Raw genomic sequence first — 27,398 nt, 5'->3', positions numbered from 1 at the left:
AAGAATCAGAATAATTCCGTAGATAAAGGTAAATTCTGGACCTGATGACAATATCTAACAAAAGCAGGTTTGTAACGTCGTTTGCAGAAAATACGGAACAAAATTTTCAATACTGCAAGTGTAATAAGCAACAGAAGACACTGAGCAGGCTCCGCCCCCTTGAGCATTAATAATAGCAGTAGTAGCAGTTGGGAGGAAACTAATGTTACAATTATGCGGACATGGACACCAGGCCAGAATGTTGCTGCACTCTCATATTCTTGATTGTACACATTTATAATCTACAACATCCAAAAAAAAAAGAGATTCAATTCAAGTAATTTGGTATTTTGGGTGGACAGGACAGGACAATTCAACTAATTTACCTGATGACGATACACAACATATGCCAGCCCAAAGAATACTATTATGAAAGGAAGTAAGATGGGAGAAACCACTGCATAAAAAAGACCTAGTAAGAAATAAACTTGTATTTGCTGCTCCATGGTGTTGAATCCAAGTCTTCCTGGATCCATTGCCTTTTCTTTCTTTACCAAATGATACATTATCAATGGTTTCAATTTTAATATTTCCCCAGCTACTCCATCCCACCCATCAACCATTATGTAAGTTATGAAAAAGGTTGCTGTCCTTGGCATTGATACAAGGAAAATTGACCCTAACCTACAAAAGGTAAACTCAAAAAATGAAAACTCTATATATGCATCAGAGACAAGCATACCCACATAAGATATACTTCCTTTAAAAAATATTGGTCAATAACACCTGCAATGATTATGCTCCCAAGAAATACATTGATAAATTGGAAAATATAGTATCTACATGCAGATCTTCTCTCCAGCCGCGACATGCTGGTGAATCCTTCGAATTTAGACATTTTCATCAATATTGAAGGTATTAATATGAGAAAGATCTTCAGAGCAATTCCTGGAAGAACCGCTGCAATGACCACCATCACAACTTTCCTACAAGAGTGAAATCAATTGAAAGAAGCAGAACAGAATTGGGGAAATTTCAGTATATATTCGATTGATTTCATATAATAGAATACAATGGCTATATATAACCCAGCCAACACACTGATAACCGTGTAAGGCTAACAACACAAAAGACAAAATATCTAAAATAGTCCTCCAAACATAGAAACTAATACAATATAATCCTTCAGCCTCCCCTCAAGTTGAAGTACTAGCAATAGCTTCAACTTGACTTGTATTACCAATGATATGTAAATTCATAAGCAACAAAGTACTCGCCATCTGAGCTCTTGTGAGTGGCTTGGTGAACAGGTCTGCAAGTTGGTGTGCAGATGCAACAAATGGTGTACAAATGAATCCTGATTCCACATAAGCACGAACAATGTGGCAATCAATTTCCACATATTTCATCTTCTCATGAAAAACCGGGTTTGCTGCAATGTATATAGCTGCCTGATTATCACAGCTTAGAGGAATAGGTAGTTCTGGTGGCAACTGAAACACCTCCATCAGATAGGACAACCACTTGATTTCACAAGATGCAATTGACATTGCCCTATATTCAGCTTCAGCTGAACTCTTACTGCACACAGGTTGTTTTTTAGATTTCCAGGATACTAAACAATCTCCAATGAACATGCAATATCCTGTGATAGACTTTCTAGTCACCTTGCACCTCCCCCAATCTGAATCACAATACCCCTTCATAGACTTCAAATTGGAAGAATTAGAATAAAACAGACCCAGCTGCACAGTTCCTTTTAGGTACTTAACCACATGCTTAGCTGCTTCCATTTGAAGTTCAGTAGGAGCACTCATATACTGACTTAACTGCTGAGTGATAAATGCTATGTCTGGGTGAGTAAATCCCAAGTATAGAAACCTCCCAACTAGTTTCCTAAACTGTTCTAGTTCTGCACTCAGTGGAGATTCAGCATCTACAATAATTCCACTATTGAATGGATTCAATACAGGTGCACAATCACTTAGCCCTGCATCTTGAACAAGATCTCTGATATACTTAGACTGAGATATCAGTAAACCTCTATCTGATCTAGCCAATTCAATACCTAAGAAGAACTTGGCTTCACCCATATCTTTGATAGTAAAACTATCATCTAAAGCCTTTTTGACTTCATTAATTAGCTGCATAGATGTTCCTGTAATCAGTACATCATCTACATAAACAATCAATGCCAAAAAATGAGTAGAAGTCTGTTTGGTGAAAATATATTTGGTGAACAAACAATAGTCATGGATTGACTTAACAAACCCCAAAGTAATCAATCTGTCAGTAAATGCTTTATTCCATTGCCTGCCAGCCTACTTAAGCCCATACAAGGACTTGTTAAGCTTGCAAACTAAACCTTTTGCCTTATTATACCCATCTGGAGGATTCATATACAATTCCTCATCAATATGCCCATGAAGGTAGGCATTATTGATATCCACTTGTTGAATGGGCCAATTGTGTGTCACAGCAACAGCAAGAAAAATTCTCACAGTAGTAACCTTAGTCACTGGAGAATAACAATCATGGTAATCAATACCAAACTGCTGATCATATCCCTTGGCCACCAACCTTGCTTTGTGTCTTGCTACTGAGCCATCAGCAGCATATTTAACTTTAAAGAGCCATTTGCAAGTAATTGCCCTCTTCCCTGCTGGCAAATGCATTAAGCTCCATGTTTGGTTCTTCTCTAACGCTTCTATTTCCTGTTGCATAGCTAGTTCCCATTGAGGATGCCCCTTAGCCTCTTTATAATTTTTTGGCTCAAACTCCTTGCTAACATTGGCTAAGCAAATCATATAGGACATATTATAAGCAAACAAGCTATGAGATGCCTCTGTGGATACTTGATTGACTGCAAAGTCTTTAAACCAATTTGGTTGTTGAGTCACTCTGCTTGACCTGCGCACAGGTACCTCTACTACATGCTCATCTGTATCTCCATTCAACTGCTGAGAATCTTCATTATTTGCACAAATCACATCTATACTTGAACCAGTATCTGCAGGAAAAACCATAGACTCCATTGTGGAAGGCACATTGATCAACTGTGAGCTTTCCAGAGATCCAGCACTAACATTTTGTAGGTATGGAAATATTTCCTCAGCAAATATCACATCTCTGGAAATCAATAACTGATTAGAGGCCAGGCTGTACATTTTCCACCCTTTCTGACCTGTGGCATTCCCTAGATAAATGCATTTGATTGATCTGTCATCAAATTTCCCTTTGCTAGGAATGTTGTTCACTACATATCCCTGACAACCAAAAACTCTCAATAAATCCAATGCAGGTTCCTTTCCATATAACATAAAGTATGGAGTTTTCCAATGTAATACCTTTGTAGGTGACAAGTTCAGTAGAATGGTGGCTTGCATCATAGCTTCTCCCCAGAACTGAATAGGCAAACCCCCTTGCTTCAGTAGAGCTCTTGCAACTGTAGTAAGGCTTCTATGTCTTCTTTCAACTACACCGTTCTGTTGAGGTGTATATACACATGTCTTTTGATGTAACAAACCAAACTGTTTGAACACTGCCTGTGTAGACTGACTAGTGAACTCAGTACCATTGTCAGTTCGTATACATTTCACAGTTATTGCAAACTGAGTTTGAATCATGAGTATGAATTGTTCCAGCAAACTAGATACTTGGTCCTTAGATCGAAATAAAACTGTCCATATTACCCTGGTGTAATCATCAACCAAGGTCAACATATATCTATCACCACTAATAGAAGAAACCTTATAAGGCCCCCAACAGTCTGCATGGATGAGATCAAAAGCTCATGTTGTCTTGATACTACTAACTCCAAATGGTGATCTAACCTGTTTAGATCTTAAACATATATCACAATTGTGAAAATCACCAATTGTACATTGTGACAAACAACTGATCTGTTTCAATTTCTCCTTAGACATATGCCCCAATCTTCTATGCCATAACTCACCATTACCAACTGAACTAGCATTGACCACCAAAGCAGATTCCTGGCTTACAACACTATTAATTACATCTTTAGTAAAACCAGAATTCTCTAAATAATACAATCCTCTTCTCAACAAGCCTACAACAATTGGTTTTGCACACTTCAACTTCTGCAAAACACAGTATGAATTCTGGAAACACACAGATATTCCTTGATCTTGTAGTAGTCTACTCATAGACATCAAGTTATGACAGAAACTAGGCACAAACAGAACATTTGACAACTGAAATCCATTCTTAAACCTGACTTCCCCCTTATATTGTACTAACTATGCTTCTCCAGTAGGAAGAAATATCTTTTTAGGGCACTCTAATTTGACAATATTATGCAAAAGAGCCAACACATGTGTCATATGTGTGGATGCTCCAGAATCCACTATCCAGGCAAAATCATCAGCATTACTCAAGCTAGTAGAAGAAGCATTACCTGTACATACTCCTGCAAAAGCAGAGAACTCTTGTGAAACACTGTTCTGTATGCCTTTGCCCCTCAGTTGTCTTTGTACTTCCTTTTGCATTATTTCCTGCACATATTCAGGCTTATTTTGCACATTGACCTCCTCATCAAAATTATCTAATGGTGATGAACACTCGGTTGTGGTATCCTGTACAATATTAGCTTGATGTTTGGCTGGTCCAGTAAATTTCTTCCCCTTGAACCAATCAGGATATCCTTTCAATCGAAAACACTCAGATCTGTTATGACCTGGTTTTCTATAGTAATTACACTGTTTATCTTCCTTACTTCGAGCAGTATTGAAATTACTACCACTCCTGGAGCTAGATCCACTTGAATTAGAAGAGTAATTGCTAGAATTAGGCTTGAAACTCTTGTTACCTGGATATTTGCCACCAGTGGACATATTGACAAATTCTTGCTGGTTACTCTCATCTTCACTTTGTGGCTTTTCTATCTTAGCTAACATAGAATAAGCTTTGTACACAGGTGGAAATGGATCCAGTAGCAGTATTTGATCTATAACATGATCAAAATTAGCATTTAGGCCAGATAAGAACTGCATTAGCTGCTCTTCTTCTGTTTGAGTTTGTGCATTTGTGCGAGATACACAAGTGCAGACTACTAGCGGTTTGATTTCTGCATACTCATCCCACAATCTCTTCAATCTGTTGAAATAATCAACTAGCGTCATGTTTCCTTGCTTCAATTCACAGATCTCCTTCCTTAATCGAAATATAAGCGGTCCATTACTCTCGCCATAGCGTTTTTGAATCTCCAGCCACAATCCTCGTGCTGTTTTTGCAAATACAAACACAGGACCTAGATCCTTTGAGAGCGAGTTGAGAATCCATGAAAATACGAGATCATTGTCCTCCTTCCATTTCCAGTACTCATCAGATGTCTGATCTTTTGGCTCATCCTCTTTCTCTATGTGACGAAGCTTCCTCTTAGCATTTATTGCTAACTTCATAGATCTACGCCAGAGAATGAAATTTCTGCCGTTGAGAGCAGTGCCTACAAGTACTAAGCTCGGATTATCATTGCTGTTGTAAGATTGAGTCGCCATTGTTGACGATCTGTTGTAGTTGCTTGAATTGCTTGAAGTTTCAGATTCTGATTCAAAATTCCTTCTCTCTTCCTGTCTGGTTTTGATTGGAGTTGATTTCACAATTTCAACATACGATTGTTGGCGTTTGGTCATATCCAGTGAAACTTTGAAAGTTTAGAGATATGGATCATGAACCGTGATGCTCTGATACCATGAAATCAATTGAAAGAAGCAGAACAGAATTGGGGAAATTTCAGTATATATTCGATTGATTTCATATAATAGAATACAATGGCTATATATAGCCTAGCCAACACACTGATAACCGTGTAAGGCTAACAACACAAAAGACAAAATATCTAAAATAGTCCTCCAAACATAGAAACTAATACAATATAATCCTTCAAAGAGATAGATATCAGATAAAAGTCAATTAAAAAAGATTATACATTCAATTCAAATGTAGAAAAGTATAAATACTCACTTTTTATGGAAAGGGAACTTAAAAGACTGCGTACTTACTGTATGCTAGATACTGCACAATTGAAATAGGAACCATGAAAAAGACGTTAAGCAAGAAAAATGCAACCCAGATCCTAAGTTTTCTGACTGCAAATGAATCATATGGAATTGCAAGGTTGTCCCAGTATATATCACGGGGCTCTCGAGCCCATTCGGTTAGCCACAAATTTGGATTTCTTGTCTGTTGCGTTTCTGCACAAACAGCAGCTCCCCATCTTGATTGGAAGGAAACAAATGCTGCTGGTATTATAGAGTTTGAATTGCTGCCAATGACAACCGTATCTCTCTCTATGGATATCTGGAAATCATTTAATTTTTGTAAGGTTGTATAAAAAAGAAAAGCATGTATGTATATGTACAGCTAAAGGAAGGAAAGTACTTGTTCTGATAATTTCTCAACCTCTGTTGTATAATGATCAATTGCTTCTACACTCGGCCGCAAAGACCGAAAAAATGAGTCTGTATGATGGAGAAATTCACAGTCATTAGAGAGGAGAACAGCCTGTTATGGGTCCCGCCCATATTTAAGGTCCATTTAATATTAATTTTGGCTTCTTTGAGAAGCTATATTAATGTGTATTTATTGGAATGAGTTGTATTCATTTAATATAAGTGAAGGAAGAAGAAAAGACACACACAAAAGAGATTTTCGGATTTGGCCTTTCTCTCTTTAGGTCAGTTCACGTTTTTGTCGATTCCCGGAGATTGAACCGTCGGATCTTCACGATTTTTGGACAGGAGCTTCTAGACATATGGTTCCTTGTTCTCACCGTTGGGATTATCGTTCAGAGGTCGGGAAGGTCTGTTCGGAGTTGGGGCAGATTGTAGATTGATTTCTTCTCTTTCTTGGTATTTGTCTACTTCTTGAAATCTCTTATTGTTTCATGATTGTTGGTGGGTTATAAACCTTTTGTAAGACTTTGTTGGGTTTGTTTTGCCCTCAATTTTATCATAATAAGAGAAGTAGGGTGGACTCCTCAAATGTCCCATGGTTTTTACTCTTCACACCGAAGAGGTTTTCCACGTATAAATCTTGTGTTGTTGATTGCGGTTTTTGGATTTCCATTCTTGTGGTTATTGTTGCTGTTTTGATTTGGAACTTGGGTTGTGCTTTGGTTGATTGTTTGTTAGATTGATCCTTGTGGTGTTGTTATTGGTATTCCGCGTATTTGATTGTTGTTATTGGTAACCCGTCTTTTGGGTCCTTCACAGCCAACAACCTACAGTACAATACAATACCTTCATCATCGGCTTTTTAGACGGGTTCCTTGAAAATTTGAGTTGATAATAGTCAAGCCAATTACGCAATTTCGGAATCTGACTTCGGAACCAGCGCGAACGTCTGATTCGTTCCTCGGTCGAGCTACCGCCTCCTGTTGGTTCTTATCGGGACTTCGCTGCGTTAGGAAACGACGTTGGTACGGGACGGCTGAGTCGTGCGTTGCAGCGATGTGGCGCTCCTGCCACCATTGCTGCTGTATCTCAGAAATTTTAGAATATTTTTGAGCTAATCTTTTCTACAATATTCTTAGAACATATTACTCCTTAATAATGCGTAGATAAAACTGTAAAATGGTTGTTGTTAGGATTTTTTAGGGTACATACAATTTTTTGCTCCACAAATACTAGCTTTCAAAATAAAATAAAAGATACTAGATTTTGGTATTTTGTTTTCTAGCAAAAGTTTTTTAATTGCCAAAATTAAAAATTAATCTCTATTAATACTAGATCTGTCCATGGGTCTAAGTATTTGTTAGCCCGTCCAAATCTGTATTCTGTGGATCGGGCTTAGATATTGAAATTTGATCTTAAGCTCATGTCCGTTAAAATCCACCCAATTTTTTTGAGGGAAAATTACACAGAAATTCATCTTTTAAAAACTATTTACAACTATATCAACTCATAATTTTAGATTATGTAAAAGTAATAAAATCAGTACTTTTAATATATTTTAAAGATTGGAATTTATAAATTAGAAGTGTAGAATATATTTTATAGGATTTATGATTTATGAATTGGGGTGTAAAAATTTTAAATGATGTTGTAAAATCATAATATATAGAGAATAATGACATGTTAAAAATTAAGTTTGGTGATATGACTTAATTGTAATTTTGTACTTAATTATGATATTCATGTATTTGACCCTTTTTTTTATAGACTTGGAATTATAAAAATAGCACGGACAGAATCAACCTTGCTAATTAGTAAATTTATATGTTTATATATTAAATATTTATTTTTAAATATAAAATGGAAAATTAGGTATATTTTTTTAGATGAATTTATTTTAGTATTTGGATTTTTAAATCTGGCCACGTCTAAATTAACAGTGGAATGGTTTAGATTTGGATTGAATATTCTTACATAAAAATCTATTAGGTCCGGCCCAGCCCGCTCGTTAGACATGCCTAATTAATACTAACAATTAGATCATATATAAAATAGAGGAAATTATGTGAAAATCAAGTTTCATTTTAATTTTACAATTAAGTACCTACTTTTTCCTTTTTCTATTAATAAAACAAATTCTTATAATAATATTAAGTGTGACAATTATGATAATAAAGTACTCAAAATTGAATTTTAGATAATTAAGGTTTTCCTAAATTCACTTTTCCAGTTTTCCATATCTCCTTTCGGGGTTTTTCTTTTCCTTTTTAATCCGCTATTTTCTTCTTAGGGGGCGTTTGGTTCAAACTTCGGAATGGGAATGGGAATCGGAATCGGAATGCTACGGAATCAGAATCGGAATGACTATTTATTTGTTTTGTTTGGTTTAATCCGGAATCGGAATCTGATTACATTTGAGGTCGTTTGGTTCAAATTTCGGAATTGGAATTAAAATCAAAATCAAAGTGGAACAAAATTAAGATTTATTTATTTCAAACTAATAAAAAAATTCATTAAATTATATAATAAATCATATTGTATATATCATATTTTATATAATACTTTTGAAAAAGAGTCACATATAGAATGAATGAATTAATATATGCTTTACCAAAAAAAGAATTAATATGTGTATATATGTAGTTGTTTATTTTCTACCAAAAAAAATGTAGTTGTTTATTATTATTATTTTATTTATAAAAATATAGATGGGAGTTAGTGGAAGTAAATTTGAAATGGTTTTGGGATAGTGATAAATAAATAGTGGGTTTTGTTTAAAAAATCGTGGATTTCTTAGATTTGGGAAGGAATGGGAATACAATTTGATTAATGGGAAGGGAGGAGGGAATCAATAAGTCTACAAATAGGGGAATGAGATTCTCATTACTAAATTAAATGGATAAAACCAAACATCAAGAAAGTTAATGAATCATTCACATTCCCATTCCCCACCCTAAATTTATCTAACCAAACACCCCCTTATTCTGTCTATTATTTTGCTCCTATACCCATAATCAATATTTTCTTTTGGTACTTGTGCTCTCAATTTTCTTCTTCATCGATATATTCAACGTTGTGAAAATTAGACCGAACATCAAACATGATTTGTAATTGGGTCATGGAGTACTTGTTTCTACCAAATGATTCAGATTGGTCCAACCGAATCACGTAATAAGTAAATAATATATAATAATTATATATATAATTAATTTAAAATTATAAATTAGGTATACACTATTTTTGGAAATTGAAATTCCTAGTCCTTATGCCATAAGCTGAAACTATGAAATGAACTTCGTAGATGGAACATTGAGGTGTTTAGTCATCTTGATGTGAATATTGTTGAGGCTACTACTACTTTGGTTGTGGTTCAAAATGAGATTAGATATTCTAGGATGTCAGATCAATTACATCAAGCTTCAGATACTCATTTTCCGCAGAAAAATATTTTTCTCAAAGATAAGAGTCGTATCAGATGATTGGAGAGTGTAGATAGAAACAATTAATGCTTTCAGCGTTCCATCTCGGCTAGGAAACTTTCGGCTGGAATTCATATGTTTAAGATTGACAAAGTTTATTTCAACTCTTAAAGCTGATATTAGCAATCAAACTATCAGTTATTACATTTTAGTTTTAATCATGCAGTGCCTCTGAATTTAGAGAATGTCAGTCATGTTATTCTTTTCCTTGGAGATTGAGGTATATAATTTATTTATTATTTGATAAAAATACATACAAATTGGAGATTGAGGTATAGATCAGCCTGGATCCTCCGTATCATGTTATTTAGATAATTAGATATAATATCGAGGCTTTCCAAAGCTTCATTCCATATCCTATTGAAACAAGGAATTCTCTCATCTTTAGGAGTCTCTGGTGCATGTAGGTAGCACCACCCAACAAGAAATCTTGACATTTTGAGAATCCTTTCTTTATGGAGTTCAAAGTCAATTTTCTCTTATTTAGATTATGAGTCTTCATTCCTATATAAAGGGACCTGACTCCCTTTAATAAGGTACGATTACAATTGCAACTCAATACTGTAACACATATTTTTCTCTTTTTGTTTACTTTCTCCATATATATCAAAACTAACTTAAGAGTTAGAGTATCCCTCACAGGGGGTCCGGGCAAGTTTTGTTTTGCATGATACACATAAGAAAGCCAGATCAACTCGCACATTCGGTTGCTCAAGTTAGCTGCTCTAGGCACAATCGCACTCTATATCCTCTTCTTCTAGATTTTTGTTATTCTTTAAGAACAAAATTTCTTTCTACGTTATCATTGGTGCAGTGAGCGTGAACCTGATATTATTACTTATAGCTTTTAAAGAACATATTCGACATGTTATATGTGTTGACGAAGTTTTTTGAAAATATAAATTTTGTAGTACATTGCGGTTTGCAAAGATGGTAATAATCAAATTTATCACATTGCTTTTGGGATTGTATACCGAACGAAAGTAATGAATCATGGATCTAGTTTATGACTAAGCTAAGAGATTGTATTCTTGAAAGTTGATACTTTTTCCATAATATCAAACAGACACTAGAGTATTGATTATCTCGTGAATTTGTATGTTGATAATACATGGATGTTGTTGTCAACATCTGAAAATATATATAAAGACCAACTATCGGTCTGTTAAGAAGATAACAAAACAGTATTGGCAAGCTGTTAAAGCTTATCACAACTCTGATTTTGAAGAGGCATTCTTGAAACTTCGTGAAATACATGCCCCATGCGATGTATATTTAAAGGAAGCTGGAATCATATTTCTCTTTAGGTCCTCCGTCTTCTCCATGGCGCCTTGAAATTACATATTAATTTCTATACTACTATAAGAAAACTTCAATTGAATTGAAGGGAATTAGATGAGAGGAGAAATTACAATAGATAGTAGAAAGACAGGACGCGCATGCCCTATTTCAAAAATACCAAAAGACTAAAAGAGGGTCCAAATATGTCCATAACTCTAAACATGCAAAGACTCAATTAAATAAATTTAATTGGTTGATTACATAACCGTTTTATGTAATATTTAGGTTAATCACATTAACTCGTCAAATTAACTTTCATCCAATTTTACTTCTAATCGTTTTGTATCTTTATATTAATTCTTAGATTAATATAACCATATAAAACGTCAATTATGCATGTCCCAATTATGTTGATTTCAATTCATTTAACGCTTTGGTTTACAACTTGGTAAAAACAAACTTTTAAACGAATTTTCATTCGATAATCAAAATAGAAAACTATTAATTTCCGAAATATATATATATATATATCAGATTTTAAAACGGTTTTAAAAACGATTTTCAGAAATAGGAAAAACTACAATAAATTTCCGTTTTATCCTTAGAATTAATAAAACTAATTTTATTAACCTAACTATAAAACTAATAGATTTTGTTATAATGATTATCAATCGAAATAATCAGGAACATACGCATAATCTATTTTAATTAACAATTAATTAAAACTTATTTATCTTTAGAATCAATTAATCAAAACAATTTGTTAATTAATCCTAACCATAAATATTTATTCAATCCTATTGAAAAACTTCTAAATTTTCATATATGAAATAACGGATTTAACGATGGCTCTGATACCACTGTAGGAAATTAGGCTAAGGTATAGCAGCGGAAATATAAAATTTTTAGCATACTTTCTTTTAACCATAGGATCCGTTAATCGTTATTTCATATAAAGAGGGATAAGAAGAAATACCTTTTGAAGAACAATCTACCGTTGTTAACGAAGTGCCCACAACTTCAAAAGAGATGGAAACTGTTTACCAATCTGCCCCTATCCGAAACAGACCTTCCAGACCTCCGAACGACAATCCCTTTGGTGAAAACGTGGAAGAATATGTCTAGAAGCTACTGTCCAAAAATCGCGATGATCCGACGGTTCAATCTCCGGAAATCCGGGAAATAGTGAACTGACCTGATGTAAGTGAAGAAAAACGAATTTCTCCCTTTTGTTTGTTTTTCCTTCTTTCATGAACACAGTGAGATTAAGTTAGAATCAACCGTATGAGATGCAACCAAAATAGATTGCCTCTAATTAATCAACACAAGATCAAAGAAAAAGAAGATGGATGAAATTAATCGATCGGTGGAAGCCGTATGAATTCTTGTCCACGAACTGGGGGAGTCGAATTGTCTTTCTCTCTCTAAGTTAGGGATTTCGAAAATCACTAGGTGGGATTAGAGAGGCTTAGTCGAAATTCTCATGTAGTAGGGGTATATATAATCACTTGTATCTAAACCCTAGTTAGATAAGATTAGGTTACTTAATAGGAATCCAATTCGGAATAGAATTCCTAATTATTATCTCACTATATATCTAATATATCTAGGATAATAATAAATAACCTAATTGGATAATAATAGGAATATTTATAATCTAATTATAACTCCTAACTTATTTATCCTTTAATTAATTTAATTCACAAAACTAATCAAATTAGGATTAATGGAATTAAAATAATTCCTTATTTATTATATATAAATTTCGGCCCCCCTCTTCTAATTAAATGGGCCTTACTGGGCTCAATTGGGCTTCCATCTATTAATGACATCCATCTCTCTTTTGGTTCCAAGTCTTACGTGTGACCCATTAGGTTCTTACTACTTCTGGCCGTATGCAACTATTAAATTAATTTCTTCAAGAATTATATTTAATCTTTGCATAACGGAATGATGTACTGAGTATGTTATTGGCAAGTCTGTAATCATTCCCCCAGAGTCCGTTAAGAAGACAGGTTGATTCTGTCGTTAACCTTTCCGTATTAGTTACAGTATAATTCGATCCTTTTAACAACTACATCCTTGAACTGAATCTTATGACTATGGGTGATGTCAAGTCACATATAGCGAGACGTTCGTTTTACTTGTACAGACCGAGTCAGCTCAAAAAAGATAGGTTAAGTGAAATCTGTATTTCTTACTCTTAAGCTATCACGTTGCAAGGATTTAGAGTCGAGTCTTCCACAAGCGATCCTTGGATGTATCTCCCATTAATCGGGAGTGATAAATGCTCAATCTAATGTATAACTACCCTGACATTACCTCCTGTGACACCCAACCTTTGCCGTTCACACCCCAGAGTCATCTCTGTTAAGGATCGTGGGACAACAGGATCAAAGTCTCACATTCAGTAATTCAGGATGACCAATTAACATTCCTTTGAGTCTGAGGATTAGTTATACCTATTAATACCAATGAGATGAACAGGTGACAAGGATGAATCTACCCATCCTGTTATCTCAAGTCGGATCCCCAATCCTAATGAACAACTTTTCATCGGATCTATATAACTGTCCAGATATCTGTATATATGAAGCTTGTGACATCAGCTTTCTGTCGGACAGAAGACATTGTTACATACAAGTCTCAACAGTGATATATCAATCCTAAACATATCACTTGACTTGGGGTGGTTTTAAGTTTATTAGTTTATTATAAAGTTTTGTCTCACTTCATGCTTGTATGAACACTTTATAATCACTTTAAACAAACTTACGGATTTCCTTTTATTAGACTTTATTTAGTGCTTAAAAGGGATTGCCTTTATATAGTTATAAAACATATATCTCATTAAAACAAATGATATAAAGAACAATTCATTTACATTAAGTTTGTATCCTAGAACAATTGTCTATAGGACACTAAACCCCAACACATAAGAGCAACCATTCAAAAATGGTTTTACGATAGACGCAACACATCATGTTATAAATCTAACCATGTTTATAGGATTTGTTCAATGTAACCCTATGCTTTAACCTAATGTATTTGGTTTTCAGGAGAACGTACATCCCATAACAAAATGGCTTGAAGTAAAGATGATAAGGCACTGACATAAAGCCGTTACTTGTTGTTTTCAGTGGCAATCACACCTTTGAGATACGCGATCAGAATAAGGAGGGTGTTGATTTAGAAGTAAGAACATGCATATGCAGGAAATGGCAACTGCCCGAGTTTCCATGTAGACACGTACGTAAAGTTGCTTCTGAGTTTCGGCTAACTAATGTATATTAGCGGGTAGATAGTTACTACAAAAATGAAACACTTAAATTGGCTTACGTTGAGTCCATATATCCAGTTGTCCACTAGTCCGAATGGAAGATCTGTGATAAGCTGTGAAAGTACCCCTTATAACTAGAAGACCATTTGCTAGTCGATCAAAAAGTCAGAATAGAAGACCATCTCAAGGTGAAGATGTAATTCCCAAAAGATGCAGCATGTGTGGGCTTGTTGGGCATAATCATTTGAATTATCACCACCCAATACCGAATACATCACGACCTTCAAGTGAAATCCCAAAGTCTTCGAACTCTAGGGCGTCGGGTCGTTGATAAATGTATAAGTAATATGGAATACATGTATAATTTCATTGAATTTCATTGAAATTCATTCAGTTTCAATCAATTTCATTCAGTTTCAATTCAATTTTATTCAGTTTCGATGAAATTTCATCCAGTTTTGATTCAATTTCACTCAACTGGATAATGCAATATGGTTTGAATGCGAAGTAACTCTAGTTGAGTACTTCACAATTACCAAAATTGCGAACCAGTACTTAAATTGTGATTCGTAATACCTCAAATGTGAATCTAGCTGCCAAAATGCGAAGCTTAGTTCGTAATTTTTGTAAGTTGTGAACCAATATATAAAATTAAGATTCACAATTTCCTTAAACACGAGTTGTCTCTGCCAGATGGCAAAGATTTTGTGGAGTTTCACTCAATTTCATAATATAAAGCACTCTAATTTGACTCAGTTTCAGAACATAAAGCACTCCAATTTCATTCGATTGCATATTTAGTATATGCATTAAAACACAATGTAAATTCATAATATTATATAAATCATAATAACTAAAAATGTACATATAATATCAATTATCCAAAAGGGTCCAAGAAACAACTCAATAGCTATATGATTCCTAAAATAAATATTTTCGGCTCCGATGAAATCAAACTCACGGCCTTTAGACAAATACTGTGCGAAAATATATGTAAAGACTCCACAATAATTAGATAACGACTCTTATTATGGAACCCCACATTTTTTTAAGAAAAGGAAAATATCATCTATACCCTACTCCACTGCAAGGTCAAAATACCTTGTGCACTAGAATCGTCGAAGTATCCGGCCTATTTCATAATTCCCGGAATGGAAAATAGAAAGAGAGCCAAGAATGTTCCTAGCTTCTCATCAGGATAATATGTGTGGATGCTGTGTATATACGGAGATGCCACTCCACCAAATTTAGTTCCCCACATATCCAATGCTCAGTATTAATGCTGACTTACATGAATACCCTCATAATCTCCTTCCAATGTCTCAAATAAGCATTCGGCACAGATCCGTTGACTACATCAACATACATTGATGCAAATTTGTATCTCAGAGCCATACACTCCTCCTGATGGGTCGTCAACATTCAGGGCAACCATCTGATCAACCCTGCATCAATCATCGTCCAATCCGAGTAAATGTCTTTTAAACCATGTTGATGATGCTTTAATAACCAAGAACAAACATCGTATACTGATACACCCAAACAAAATATATAAAGAATCACTCAAATTATAAGCGTATTAATTAACTGATGTTGAAAGTGAATACACTCTCGAGGCATTTAGGTCTCGTATTTAGGATAGTGAACCATATAACATCTAGCTGATATAAAATTTCTTTCACAATCCTAGTACCGTCGACATCAGCCGTCGCTTTCCACTTTCCATACTCCTCTTTCAGATTCAGACTAATTGGATTACCCGGTCCTAATGCAGTAAGAACCCTATCCGTTTTCTTTTTCTTTTTTGGCTTTATATCATCATAAGAAGTGTTAGATGACCTCAATTGTAAGCCTCGTTTCCTTATTCGACGTTGTTGTTCATTGATAAAGTCTAGAGAGAAATTGCTAAAGTTTTGCTTTAGTGACTATTGAGTTGTTCTCTTTTCATCATGGTTTCTCCCTTTTATAGATGTTGGAAGTAACTTCATACTTCCTTCCACTAAGTCACGTTTTCCACCTTCAGATCATGTCTAGAGTAATGGCTCCACTATCTAGTCCTTATGATCTCCATGATGGATTGACTATGATATTTTCTAACTTTCATGCTTTTGACTTGGCTTACAGAATGCACGTTAAATTATTAAATAGCCTCATAATTCCCCTTAGGTTTAGCTCAAGTCTCCCCTGAGGTTTACATTAGAAAATAGGTTTCCTTTGAGGTTTACTCTAAAAATCAGGTTTCTTTGAAGTTTACTTTAGGAAAATCTACTTAGACGTAATTTATGCCGGTTAAGACATTTAAAATATATAAAAGCCAAAAAGTTAAGAGCATAAAAAATTAAAGGCACAGCTGATGGACCAGGAGTGTAATTTACCCAACATTAATCAGTTCAAAACGTTGCGTTTAACTCGTCTGAAACAACAAACAAAAGAGGAAGAGCTAAAGCCCTAGAGGACCGAAACCCCCAAATGGGATCATTAGCGAGGCGAGTGTGTAATATCTTCAGGCTTCCGAGTCCGGGCATAAACTCACTGACTCAGGAGCTCCGTCCTTTCCAGATTCAACAATGGCGGGGGATCCGGGTGGAGGTATATGAAGGTAATGTGGAGAAGGCTCTGACCATACTGCAGAGGAAGATGCAATCAAGCGGGATCGAGCGGATGATAAAGCGAGAGCAGACTCATCACTTAAAAAATTCTGAGAAACGCGTCTTGGCACGCAAAAAACTCCAGCGTAAGATTCAATCTCAGGAATTGGCTCGCAAGCTCAAGGCCATTCTCATCAAGAAAGTCAGGTATTTTTCACATTTGCTTCGATTTTCTATTTTAGAAGATTCAATTGGCCTAGGAAGATTAAGAAAAAAAAAATTATTATAAAATTTGACAATAATCCTTTTGATCCTTAAAAACTACAGTTGCATACTGTTTAATAGCCATACTGCGAAATTATGCAGTTGATTAACAGATTGATAGGTATTCCAGTTGTAAAGCATCAACATTTAGGTAAGATTTTGTATCATGAGCCAAAACGAGACTTCGTTTTTGTTGTTTTTTCTCAAAGAATTTTATTAATGATCTTGTAATGGCTGTTAGGGAATTGGAAATTATGCTGTATCCTATTTTTGGTCATTTAGATATGTTCAGAAGCTAGTAGATAGCTGCATACGGTCATACACCCCAAAAGGTCTGGAGTAGATTCAACCAACACCTCTATTTTCTTAATTTTTGTGTTCTTATTTATACTTCTGAGTTATGACTTCGAATGTTTTCTTGAAGGCTTAATACATTAACATGAACTTGGCCAGAAAAACCGATTGCCCCCTTGACCCCTGAATTTTAAAGGTGGCTAGTTAGCCCTCTAAACTTAATTATAATGTCTCATTAGCCCCTTAAGTCCACAAACATGTATCACCTAAGATAAGTTTAAGGGGCTAATAGGTCGTTGTAACCACTTCAGGTGGCCAATATGTCAATCTAAGCAAGTTTAGGGGGTGAATAGGTCATTGTAACCAAGTTGAGGGGACTGACGAGACACCCTTAAAGTTTAGGGGGGCAATTGGTTTTTCTGACCGAGTTCATGTATTCATTCAGCCTTTTCTTGAATAATTAACTTGTTTTACATGAATCATCATGAAGGCAAAACAAGATTAAGTACGTGTATTACAGTCCACATACTCTTGTTGTGAAAGCTTGGTTTGTTTTTCTTGCTTTGAATCCTCAATCATAATTTGAACCTGTAAGGTATTGTCGACTGCAAGAACGTGTTAGAATTTGAATGTTGCTCTTTTTATTGTTGAATGTCTTGATGATGTAATTTGATAGATGTTATGTTATTGATTTGTATAGTGCTCTAGGATGCTTCAATTTTCTTCTCTCTCTTTCTGTTTTGATTTATCTTCCTGGACTGTATCTCTTATATCTTATTATTATATGGCTTTTCTTTTCATGTAAATACCCTGTTGATATTCACTGATCAGTTATTAATGTTGCAGGGGTTTATAAGAGCAGCTTTGGATTACCTTTATTGGTACAGATGGACTATCTGGGTTGCATAATTTGCAATTGCCTTCATTTTTTGCAGAATTTTGAGGTTATTAAGCACTCTTTGTTTCTATGTTCACTGGCAGCTTACTTGGCTCTGTGATCAATTCACAACTTATTTAGCTTGTGGGGAATTCTTGAAAAATTTCATGACTTTTGAATTGATTGCATGCATTTCCCTTGACATGTGAATTTGTAATGTGGCCTTGTATGAAGGGAAAGAAATAGGAATTACTTAAACATAATATGGTAAAATGTAGTAAAATATTCATTAGTTTGAGAATCACTGCCTTTTTTTTTTTTTTTTTTGTTATTTTTGATATTTGCTTGGTTGATCTGAAGTATTTGTGATTTGTTAAGTTGAGAATTATATTTACTATGGGGTTCAAGCTTAAGTTTTAGGATCGACTTGTTGAAAGTTTGATTAGATACTCTTTGAAAGATATTGAAATGCATGCGACCATACTAGGTAAGTGAGGTTTAGACGTCAAATTGTATTACCTTCTTAAAGGTAGATTGCCTCTTTTCAGAGATGACATAAAGAAAATAGAGATAAGGGTCAAATTTAACATTGCGTTTTAGGGGAAGTGCATATTTAGCCCTACCGTACGAAATGGTACAAATTAAACCCTAATATGTCCAAGCAAGACCAATTTTAGTCATACGTTATGAAAATTTGAAAAGACTGGTTTCACTGTTATTTAAGTGTCACTTCAGACCTTCCAAACATCAATTATGTGTTATTAATACAATTACAAAAAAAAAACTTGTTAAAATACTAACAACTGAGTTTGTTACATATAAGTTAATAACATTTTTTTTTGTCAAAGTGTAATTTTTATCGTGTTACTAACATAGTTACAAATAATCAACCAAAAATGTACGAAACTGTTTTAGCTTATCAACAAACTTGTTTGGAAGGTCCAATGTGGCAGTCAAACCAGTTTTTTCAAATTTTCGGTAATGTAGGACTAAAATTCTCTCGCTTGGAAACGATAGAGTTAAATTTGTACCATTTTGCACGTTACGGTTAAATATTTACTTCCATTAAAACCGTTAAGATTAAATTTAACTCTTGTACCAAGAAAATATTGTTGCCTCTCTAAAGGGTTCTCCTAGTAGGTATGGTTATCCTTTATGTCCACTTAACCTATTGTTCATATGCAAAAGGAATTGTTGAAGTATTACAATGTTTGTCCCATCCAGATTGAAATACTTGGTCACTCTTCCTTGAGGTATCCTCAAGTTCAACATTGATTTTGTTATATAAGTGGAGTGTTTTGCAGGCTGCAGCGTTACCTTTATGCTTTGATTGGATGAAGGTTTTGCAGGGTTAGTGAAGGAAAGGTTGAGAAAGATTAACACAAACTGAGTCCTATTTTATAAAAGATTATTGTTAACCCTTCAAAACTTTTACTTTACTAACCCTTCAAAAATCCTTCATCAATTGGATGAAAGGTTTTGGAGGTAATAAGGGAAAGGTTAGGAAGGGTTATTGTTACCCCTTTCTAACCTTCCTTTTATTAGCTGTCTAAGACCCTTCGTTCAATTAAAGTGAGGCGAAGAAGCCGCTTATCCGGCCCTTTTTGCTAAGACAGGGCAGTTATTAGTCTAGCTTATTCATATCTCTGGTACCACAATCAGCTAGGAAGACTGGCTTAATACATCAGTTGTCCCTGAACTTGTCCAAATGGTTGATTGGTTCTTTGAATTTACATGTTGTCTTATTAGTTTTCTAAATTTGCTTAAAGTGTCATGATTAAGTTCATAAATCTATAAAAACGATATAAAAATGGGCTTAAACCACTATTTGACCATCGACCTATCTAAAATTTTGTTATTTGGTCCCTGGCGTATTATTTGGTCACATTTGACCATTGACCTATCTCAATTGGTGCAATTTCACCAATTTAAATAGAGATTTGTTTTCTATTAGCACGTGATGATATTTTGACACTTAAATTTGATAAATTTGAGTTTAGAGATTTTTTTTTTATTTGTTTTTTTAAATCTAATTAATTATTTTCACATAAGAGAATTTGTGTGGCAAATAAACTTCAAGACGTGTGACGTGTCAAAATATCATTATATATGAGGGGGATAACAATTTTGTTAAGTCTCAGTCTAAATTAGGTGAAATTTCACCAATTGAGACAGTTCAGAGGCCAAATATGACCGAATAGTAGGTTAGCGGCCAAATGACAAAATTTTGAATAGGTCAGGGGTTTAATAACACCTTAAGTCTATAAAAATGTGCAAGACAGAAAGTTAATTTGTTTTAAAGACTTCAAATCGCGAATTAGACTTTCGTTTTTTTAAGTTTTTAAACTTTTTTACGGAGACAAATTACAATTTATAATACTTAAGTTTGTGGAGCAAATGGATTACTATAAGCAAGTTTAATGGGCCAATATGCCACTTTAAATAAGTTCAGGTGGCAGGTTCTTTAAAGCAAGTTGAGAGGGCCAGACGAAACATCATATAAGTTCACCAATCAAATTTTCTTGACAAATTCAAAGGGTTTTGACGTATTAAGCCTAATTAAAATGATGGATTGTAAGTGCGGGTTGCAAATAAGTGGAGATAGAGTTACTTTTTCGTTGTGGGTAAATTACACTCATGGTCATTGAAATTTATCCATTTTTATATTGTGGCCACTGAACTTCAGTCCTTATCGGAATGACCATTGAACTTTACACTTTGTTATACCGGTGGCTACCATCACCATTGACCAGCTTTTCTTTCCTTTCTTCCTTGTAAAACCTAAAATACTTTTACCCTTCCTCTGTCTCTTTATCTCTTTCTTCAAAAATAAGAAATCAAGAACTCGCCCATTTGATTGTTGATATGCTAATTTCCTCACTCCCACCGCTCAAATCCCTCAGATCGTTAATGGAACTGGAATCAAATTCCTTAATTTTAAAATCTGCCACCTGTCTCGTCTAGTATCCCCATCCTCGGCGACACCTTGATCCCCGACGGAGGCTGACGTCGACGAGGCTTGGGCAATGCGGCAGCGGGGAGCGGTGAGGATAGCCTGGAGTTTGTAGGGAGACCTCCTTCGGCAGCGGTTGAAGAGAGATCGGAAATGAGATAATGGAGTGAAGTTTCTGAATAGATGTATTGATGAAGTTTTTTGTCAAATCTGTGATTAATTTTGTCAAACATGCTTCCCCATTCGAATAGGGGACATTTCATGTAAACTGAAAAAAAATGGGTTTTTAGCAGTTCCTTCCTTGGAGAAAGGAATGAAGTGGTTCTTGTTTGGATCACAATCAAGACATCAATAATATTTTCGAAATAATGGTATTTGAGTCTTTGAAGATTTTAACGGTGTTTGAAAGAGAAAGAATAGTTAGAGAGATGTATTTTTTTTAGAGAGAGAAACGATCCATGAAGATGGAGAAGGAGTAGAAGCAAGAGAAGGGTAAAATTGGTATAAATTTTTTGAGAAAGAAGGGATGAGAGAGATAACCGGTTAAAGAAGGGGTCAAAGGTGGAAAAATGGTGGTCAACGGTGACAGTGGCCACCGATATAACAAAGTGCAAAGTTCAATGGTCATATTGGAAAGAATTGAAATTCAATGGCCATAATGTGAAAATGGATATAGTTCAATGGCCATGGGTGTAATTTACCCTTTTCGTTCTTGTTTATAAAATGGGAAAAAGTTATAAACGGGAAAAAGTTACAAAGGGAAATTTTTTTTTTATCTTTCTTGTTCTCGTGGGAATTTGAGTCTCATTATTTAAATTTTAATAATCAATTATTTTAAAACTTGATTTGAAAAGTATTACAATAATTACTTGATGGAAAAAAATGCATCAATTCTGTAGTGAAGCTCTTAGTCTATTGGTTGAGAGCTTATCTATAACTATAGAGGATATGAGTTCAAATCGTATTGGGGTAAGGTAGATTGGAGGTTTTCATTTATCTTTAATATGATTTTCATGGTTTAATACACCACCACCACTTTAGTTAAATAAATTAATGTCTTTCTGAATTTATAAAATGTCCCCTTACCTTATGAAGTTGTTTGTTTAAAATGATTTATTGACTGTTTTAATTTATTAAAAAAGTAATTTATAATTTTCTAAACTTACTACGATCTAATTGACCTTTAAGCTTGTTTAAAGTAATTTGCATTTAAATTCAGGGATTGTTCATATATTAAGCTTTTATTTATGTATTTAAGAATCTCCATGGGGCATGTGTTCCCATTCCTAGGGAAACAATTTTACTCATTCTTATGTCCTGAGGAATATAAATAGGGATTCTCTCTGTTGGAACAAATTACTACCCAGACAGATGTTTCACGCACTCCATTTGCAACCCTAAGATATTTCACGTTTAATTGTAAAAGGAAATTGCTATTGTATGAGTTTTTGTTAATTAGATTTTTTTTTTTTTTGTGGGTTACTAAACCCAGCCACTAATTTATACTTCTAGCCCCGTGAATAGACCGAACTACCCTTTGCATTAAATTTAAAAAAACTCAAAACGTCTCAAGAACCCTATACGATTTTTGCTCAAATCCAGACAAATTAGTGAACCGAATCATGGATGGTGACAAAAGTCGTAAAGGAAAAGCTAAAGTGGTAAGATTTACCGTTTTATTTCGTTGATTTTTACATCGAACTGAAATCTGTGGGGTTTTTTTTGTATTCGGGCGTGATTCTCATACGCCCGCACCACTTGTCGAGCGTGATGTTCATACGCCCGACCAGTGGTCTGGGCGTGATTCCCTTACGCCCACGGTTTTTTTTTTTATAAAAATTTACTATTATTTACAATTTTAGTAATTTAGTGTAATTTTATAATTTTAGTTTAATTTTAGTATAATTTTAGTATAATTTGAGCATAATTTTATAATTTTAGTATAATTTATTATAATTTTAGTATAATTATAATTATTTACAATTTTATTAATTTAGTAGTATTTTAGCATAATTTACATTATTTACAATTTTATTAATTTAGTGTAATTTATAATTTATATGTTACCATTTTTTATTAACTATATGTAATTTTTTTTTTTTTTGTAGACGGAGCGGCCTACTAGGGGTGGGAAATCCATCCCGTCATCTGCTCGTCGTCTAGATATGGACGGCGAGGATGATACACCACGCCATACGAGATTGCATGGTATTGATATATCCGGTCGTAGGCGTAGAGGGGCTGCGACGGACCAGTTGAGGAGGGACCGATTGTGGAGCAGCCCGATATTGATGGATCGGAGGGGGCGACAGATTTTGATGACAGAGAGCCTGATAGCGATACTTTTGAGGACTGCCTGGATGTGGCAGCTCGGGTAGTGCGACAGTCTGCAGTTGCACATGATCACGAGGTTGAGGATAGCGATGAGCAGCCGACCCCGGGGAGACAGCCGACCCAGCGCGTAGGAGGTCGTTTTGCGAGTACAGGTATTTTTTTATAATTTTAGTATAATTTTAGTATATTTTAGTACAATTTTAGTATAATTTTAGTATTTTAGTATAATTTTAGTATATTTTAGTATTTTAGTATAATTTTAGTATACTTTAGTATTTTAGTATAATTTTAGTATTTTAGTATATTTTAGTATAATTTTAGTATATTTTAGTATATTTTAGTATTTTAGTATAATTTTAGTATTTTAGTATAATTTTATAACTTTCAGGGACAAGCAAACGTCCCAAAGCTAGTGAGGACGAGAGCTGGCTAGTTACTGCACCGGTGGATGGTGGCCCCGTTGATGGTTCCGTGATTCCTAGTTTTCTAGGACATGTTGCCTCACGGATGTTGGGAGGAGAGATTCGGTCGTTTCTAACATGCTACAACAGATCATCAGCATGCCGAGATTTGTGTCAGTGGTTTTCTGGTACGTCACCCGAGGTAAGAATAATATAGTGTGTCAACATTTATTGTAATTTGTAATTCAGTAATTGTATAAATTGTATATGTGTCATTTTACAGCTGAAGGAGATGATCGAGAAGACTGGTTTGTCTCACCTTCCACATGCCATGTTTAAGAACCTCGACACTCCGCTGTTGACTGCGTTCGTGGAGCGGTGGCAGCCCGATACGAACTCCTTCCACATGCCGTTCGGGGAGATGACTATCCAGCTGCATGATGTGTGGAAGATTCTTCGAATCCCGATCGACGGTCCGATGGTGTCCGACTCTCCCACTACTGACGGGCTTCATGCCATGTGCATGATGATGTTTGGGGTGAATCAGGATCAGCTTCTATTGCCGGGCCGACATTTATGGGGTGGTGGAGGTGTATTTGTTCAGGATGTACACGGGCTTGTCATCGAGGGTAGGGATGACGCTACTCGGGCCACAACGTGGATGTAGCTTATGCTTGGATCCACTCTGTTTATTGACAAGAGTGGAGATAGGATTAGGCCGGCCCATCTTGCTGAGGTTTACGGCGGTGTCAACGGGGCAGCTGGACTATCATGGGGGTCTGCTACACTTGTCATGTTGTACCGGCAGCTGGGGATAGCGAGCAGAGGAGACTATTCAGGTATATGCGGATGTTTGACCCTACTGCAGGCATGGATATACGAGTATTTTCCGGTGTTCCGGTCGCATAGAGGAGCTCACTTGATCCCAGATGACCATGCCCGTGCACTGAGATGGGAGGTCGGGGTACCAGGCAAGACGACCACCCGACTAGATACCATACGTGGGCAGCTGGACCGTATGACGGCGACAGAGGTATTTTATAAAATTTTAGAATTAATTTAAGTATTATTTATAGTATATTATTATTTTTTATTGAGTATTTTTTTCTCCAGGTGACGTGGTTGCCTTATGGTCCTGTCCCCGATGATGATCGGCTTATAGTGTCCTACGCCGGTTGGATACGGTGTAGAGACATCGTCGAGCCGTATATGCCCGATCGAGCGCTGCGACAGGTCGGATATACTCAGCCTATCCCAGCTGAGCGTATTAGACCTGATAAAGCAGTACGACCATGGAGATCTATAGCGTATAAGCTCACGCATTCCTTAGTCACAGTTGAGGATACCTGGCGGAGATTTCCATCGGCTCGGGGCATTGATCGGAGGAGATGCCGACCAGTTGGATACGATCCCACTGCCTGTGATCCTGCTTATATGGACTAGTATATGCGATATTCGCATCCTCATCTCCTTCATGCACCATAGGCTGGACCGGTATAGCATGCTCGCGCCAACAGCGAATTTGTAAGTTTATTATTATTTAATATTATTATTTAGTATTAGTTTATATGTGTTTAATTTTTAATATTTATTTATTAATTTTTTTTTGCAGTGGGTTAGCTGGTTGTGGCGTGTCACCCAACTATCGGCTACCCACCGATCTGACGAGGTTGCTCCACGCATTAAGAGGGAGATGGATGAGTTTATGGATGCGTGGCGTCGGGCGAGCTGAATTATTGTTGTAGAACTTCATACATTTTAACACTTTTGATATTATATTTACTCTTTTACGTTTATAAATGTTTATGTTTATTAATGTTTATTTTAATGTTTATGTTTTTAAATTTTATTTGTTAAAGGGTAATACGAGTTAAAATGCCATAATTTTATTTGTAAACGGATAATTCGAGTTACCACAATTATGAACTATTTTTTTGTGATTTATACATGCGGGCCTGAGGTAATCACACCTCACCACACGATGGGGCGTGAGGATATCACGTCCTCACCATGTGGTTAGGCGTGATTACCTCATGCCTCACCACATGGTGAGGCGTGATTACCTCACGCCCGCGTGCTGGGAGAGGTTTTTTCCCCAATTTCCCACCTCAAAGCTTAAAAGGGTACTTTCGTCCTTTCACGGGGCTAGAGGTGGGAAATTGGGGCTGGGTTTAACAACACCCTTTTTTTCCCAACAAATTAGATACTCATTTTTCCTCTCCTCTAAAAAACTAGATTTTTTTTTCAGACTAGTTATGCAAGAAGGTAGATGTTAAGACCATCTGTCTTCCTAAATTTTAAAAGTTACAAACACATCACTATCCTTATTCAATTGTATTTAATAATACCATATTTTTATCCAATTGCATCCAACAACTCACTATTTTTGTTCAATTGCTTTCAATAATCCCAAAACTTAATTGCCTATAACTTTTAAAAGTTTCTAATTATTTATCTATTTATCATTTTCTTTCTATCATGTGGTGATCACTTTGATATTTGGTGGAGGTTTGTCTTTCATTTTCTGCATCCAACAAATTCTATTAAGAAATCGAAGGTGATTAAATGTAATGGATAAGAATATGAGGTCATTTGAAATTTTGAAGGTTCATGGGATAGTTGGAACTTTGGGTAAGTACAAGGAGAATAGATGTATTAGGTCAAAACATTTCTTTTCATATATATTGATATCATGCGAATATAAACTCGCCACGTGGCGCTTTAGAGACCCGAATCAACACTTCAAAAATAGAATATGTGGCGCCTCCACAATCCAACTAAACAATTTGTCTCCATATTAGAGCAACTCGAGAAGACTCAAAAGACACGGTCAAATATCCATCTATTACAACAATCTCGTCTGATCCTATGAATTACCGACTTAGTGGGTTTGAGGAATATCAACCATCGATATCTCGCGCACATTCGCCTATTAACAGGTGACACGTAGCATATCTCGTTCCTCAATTCATAATCTCATTCTACAGTTCAATCACAATATAAATAGAGTAAGTTTAACTCAAGGTACACTACTTCTATAACAATCTGGTCCAAAGTAGGTGGCGACAGGGTGAAAGGCCTAAGGGATGTCGATAAGAGTAGGAATGAAATGAACCCGACATCAAAAATGGAGAGAGAGTATAGCTTATTAGTAAGATGAGAATTCAATACATGCAGACGCGTTTTGAAATCGTGAGGCCCAATGTGTTGGATTTGGGCCATAGCGACAATATCTACATGGTATTAGGCCAT

General features: G+C 35.4%; 1 protein-coding gene and 1 pseudogene across 1 annotated transcript; one reads left to right on the top strand and one right to left on the bottom strand.

Moving 5' to 3' along the window:
* Positions 1–5: 5 nt before the first annotated feature.
* LOC136229690 (calcium permeable stress-gated cation channel 1-like) lies at positions 6–7,472 on the bottom strand (annotated as a pseudogene).
* Positions 7,473–16,870: 9,398 nt separating this feature from the next.
* LOC136228791 (uncharacterized) lies at positions 16,871–18,759 on the top strand. The gene is made up of 2 exons (XM_066017267.1): positions 16,871–17,230; positions 18,428–18,759. Exons 1-2 carry the CDS (start codon positions 16,905–16,907, stop codon positions 18,435–18,437), a joined length of 336 nt encoding a protein of 111 aa, XP_065873339.1. The 5' UTR covers positions 16,871–16,904; the 3' UTR covers positions 18,438–18,759.
* The last annotated feature ends 8,639 nt before the right edge of the window (positions 18,760–27,398 follow it).

This window comes from Euphorbia lathyris, chromosome 5 (assembly GCF_963576675.1).
Source record: "Euphorbia lathyris chromosome 5, ddEupLath1.1, whole genome shotgun sequence".
NCBI lineage: Eukaryota > Viridiplantae > Streptophyta > Magnoliopsida > Malpighiales > Euphorbiaceae > Euphorbia > Euphorbia lathyris.
Note: the sequence above shows the minus strand (reverse complement) of the source record. Positions and strands in the feature narration are given on the sequence as shown.

Bases quoted from the DNA above. Each gene is read 5' to 3' on its own strand.
- LOC136228791 (XM_066017267.1), top strand. From the start codon at position 16,905: ATGGGATCATTAGCGAGGCGAGTGTGTAATATCTTCAGGCTTCCGAGT.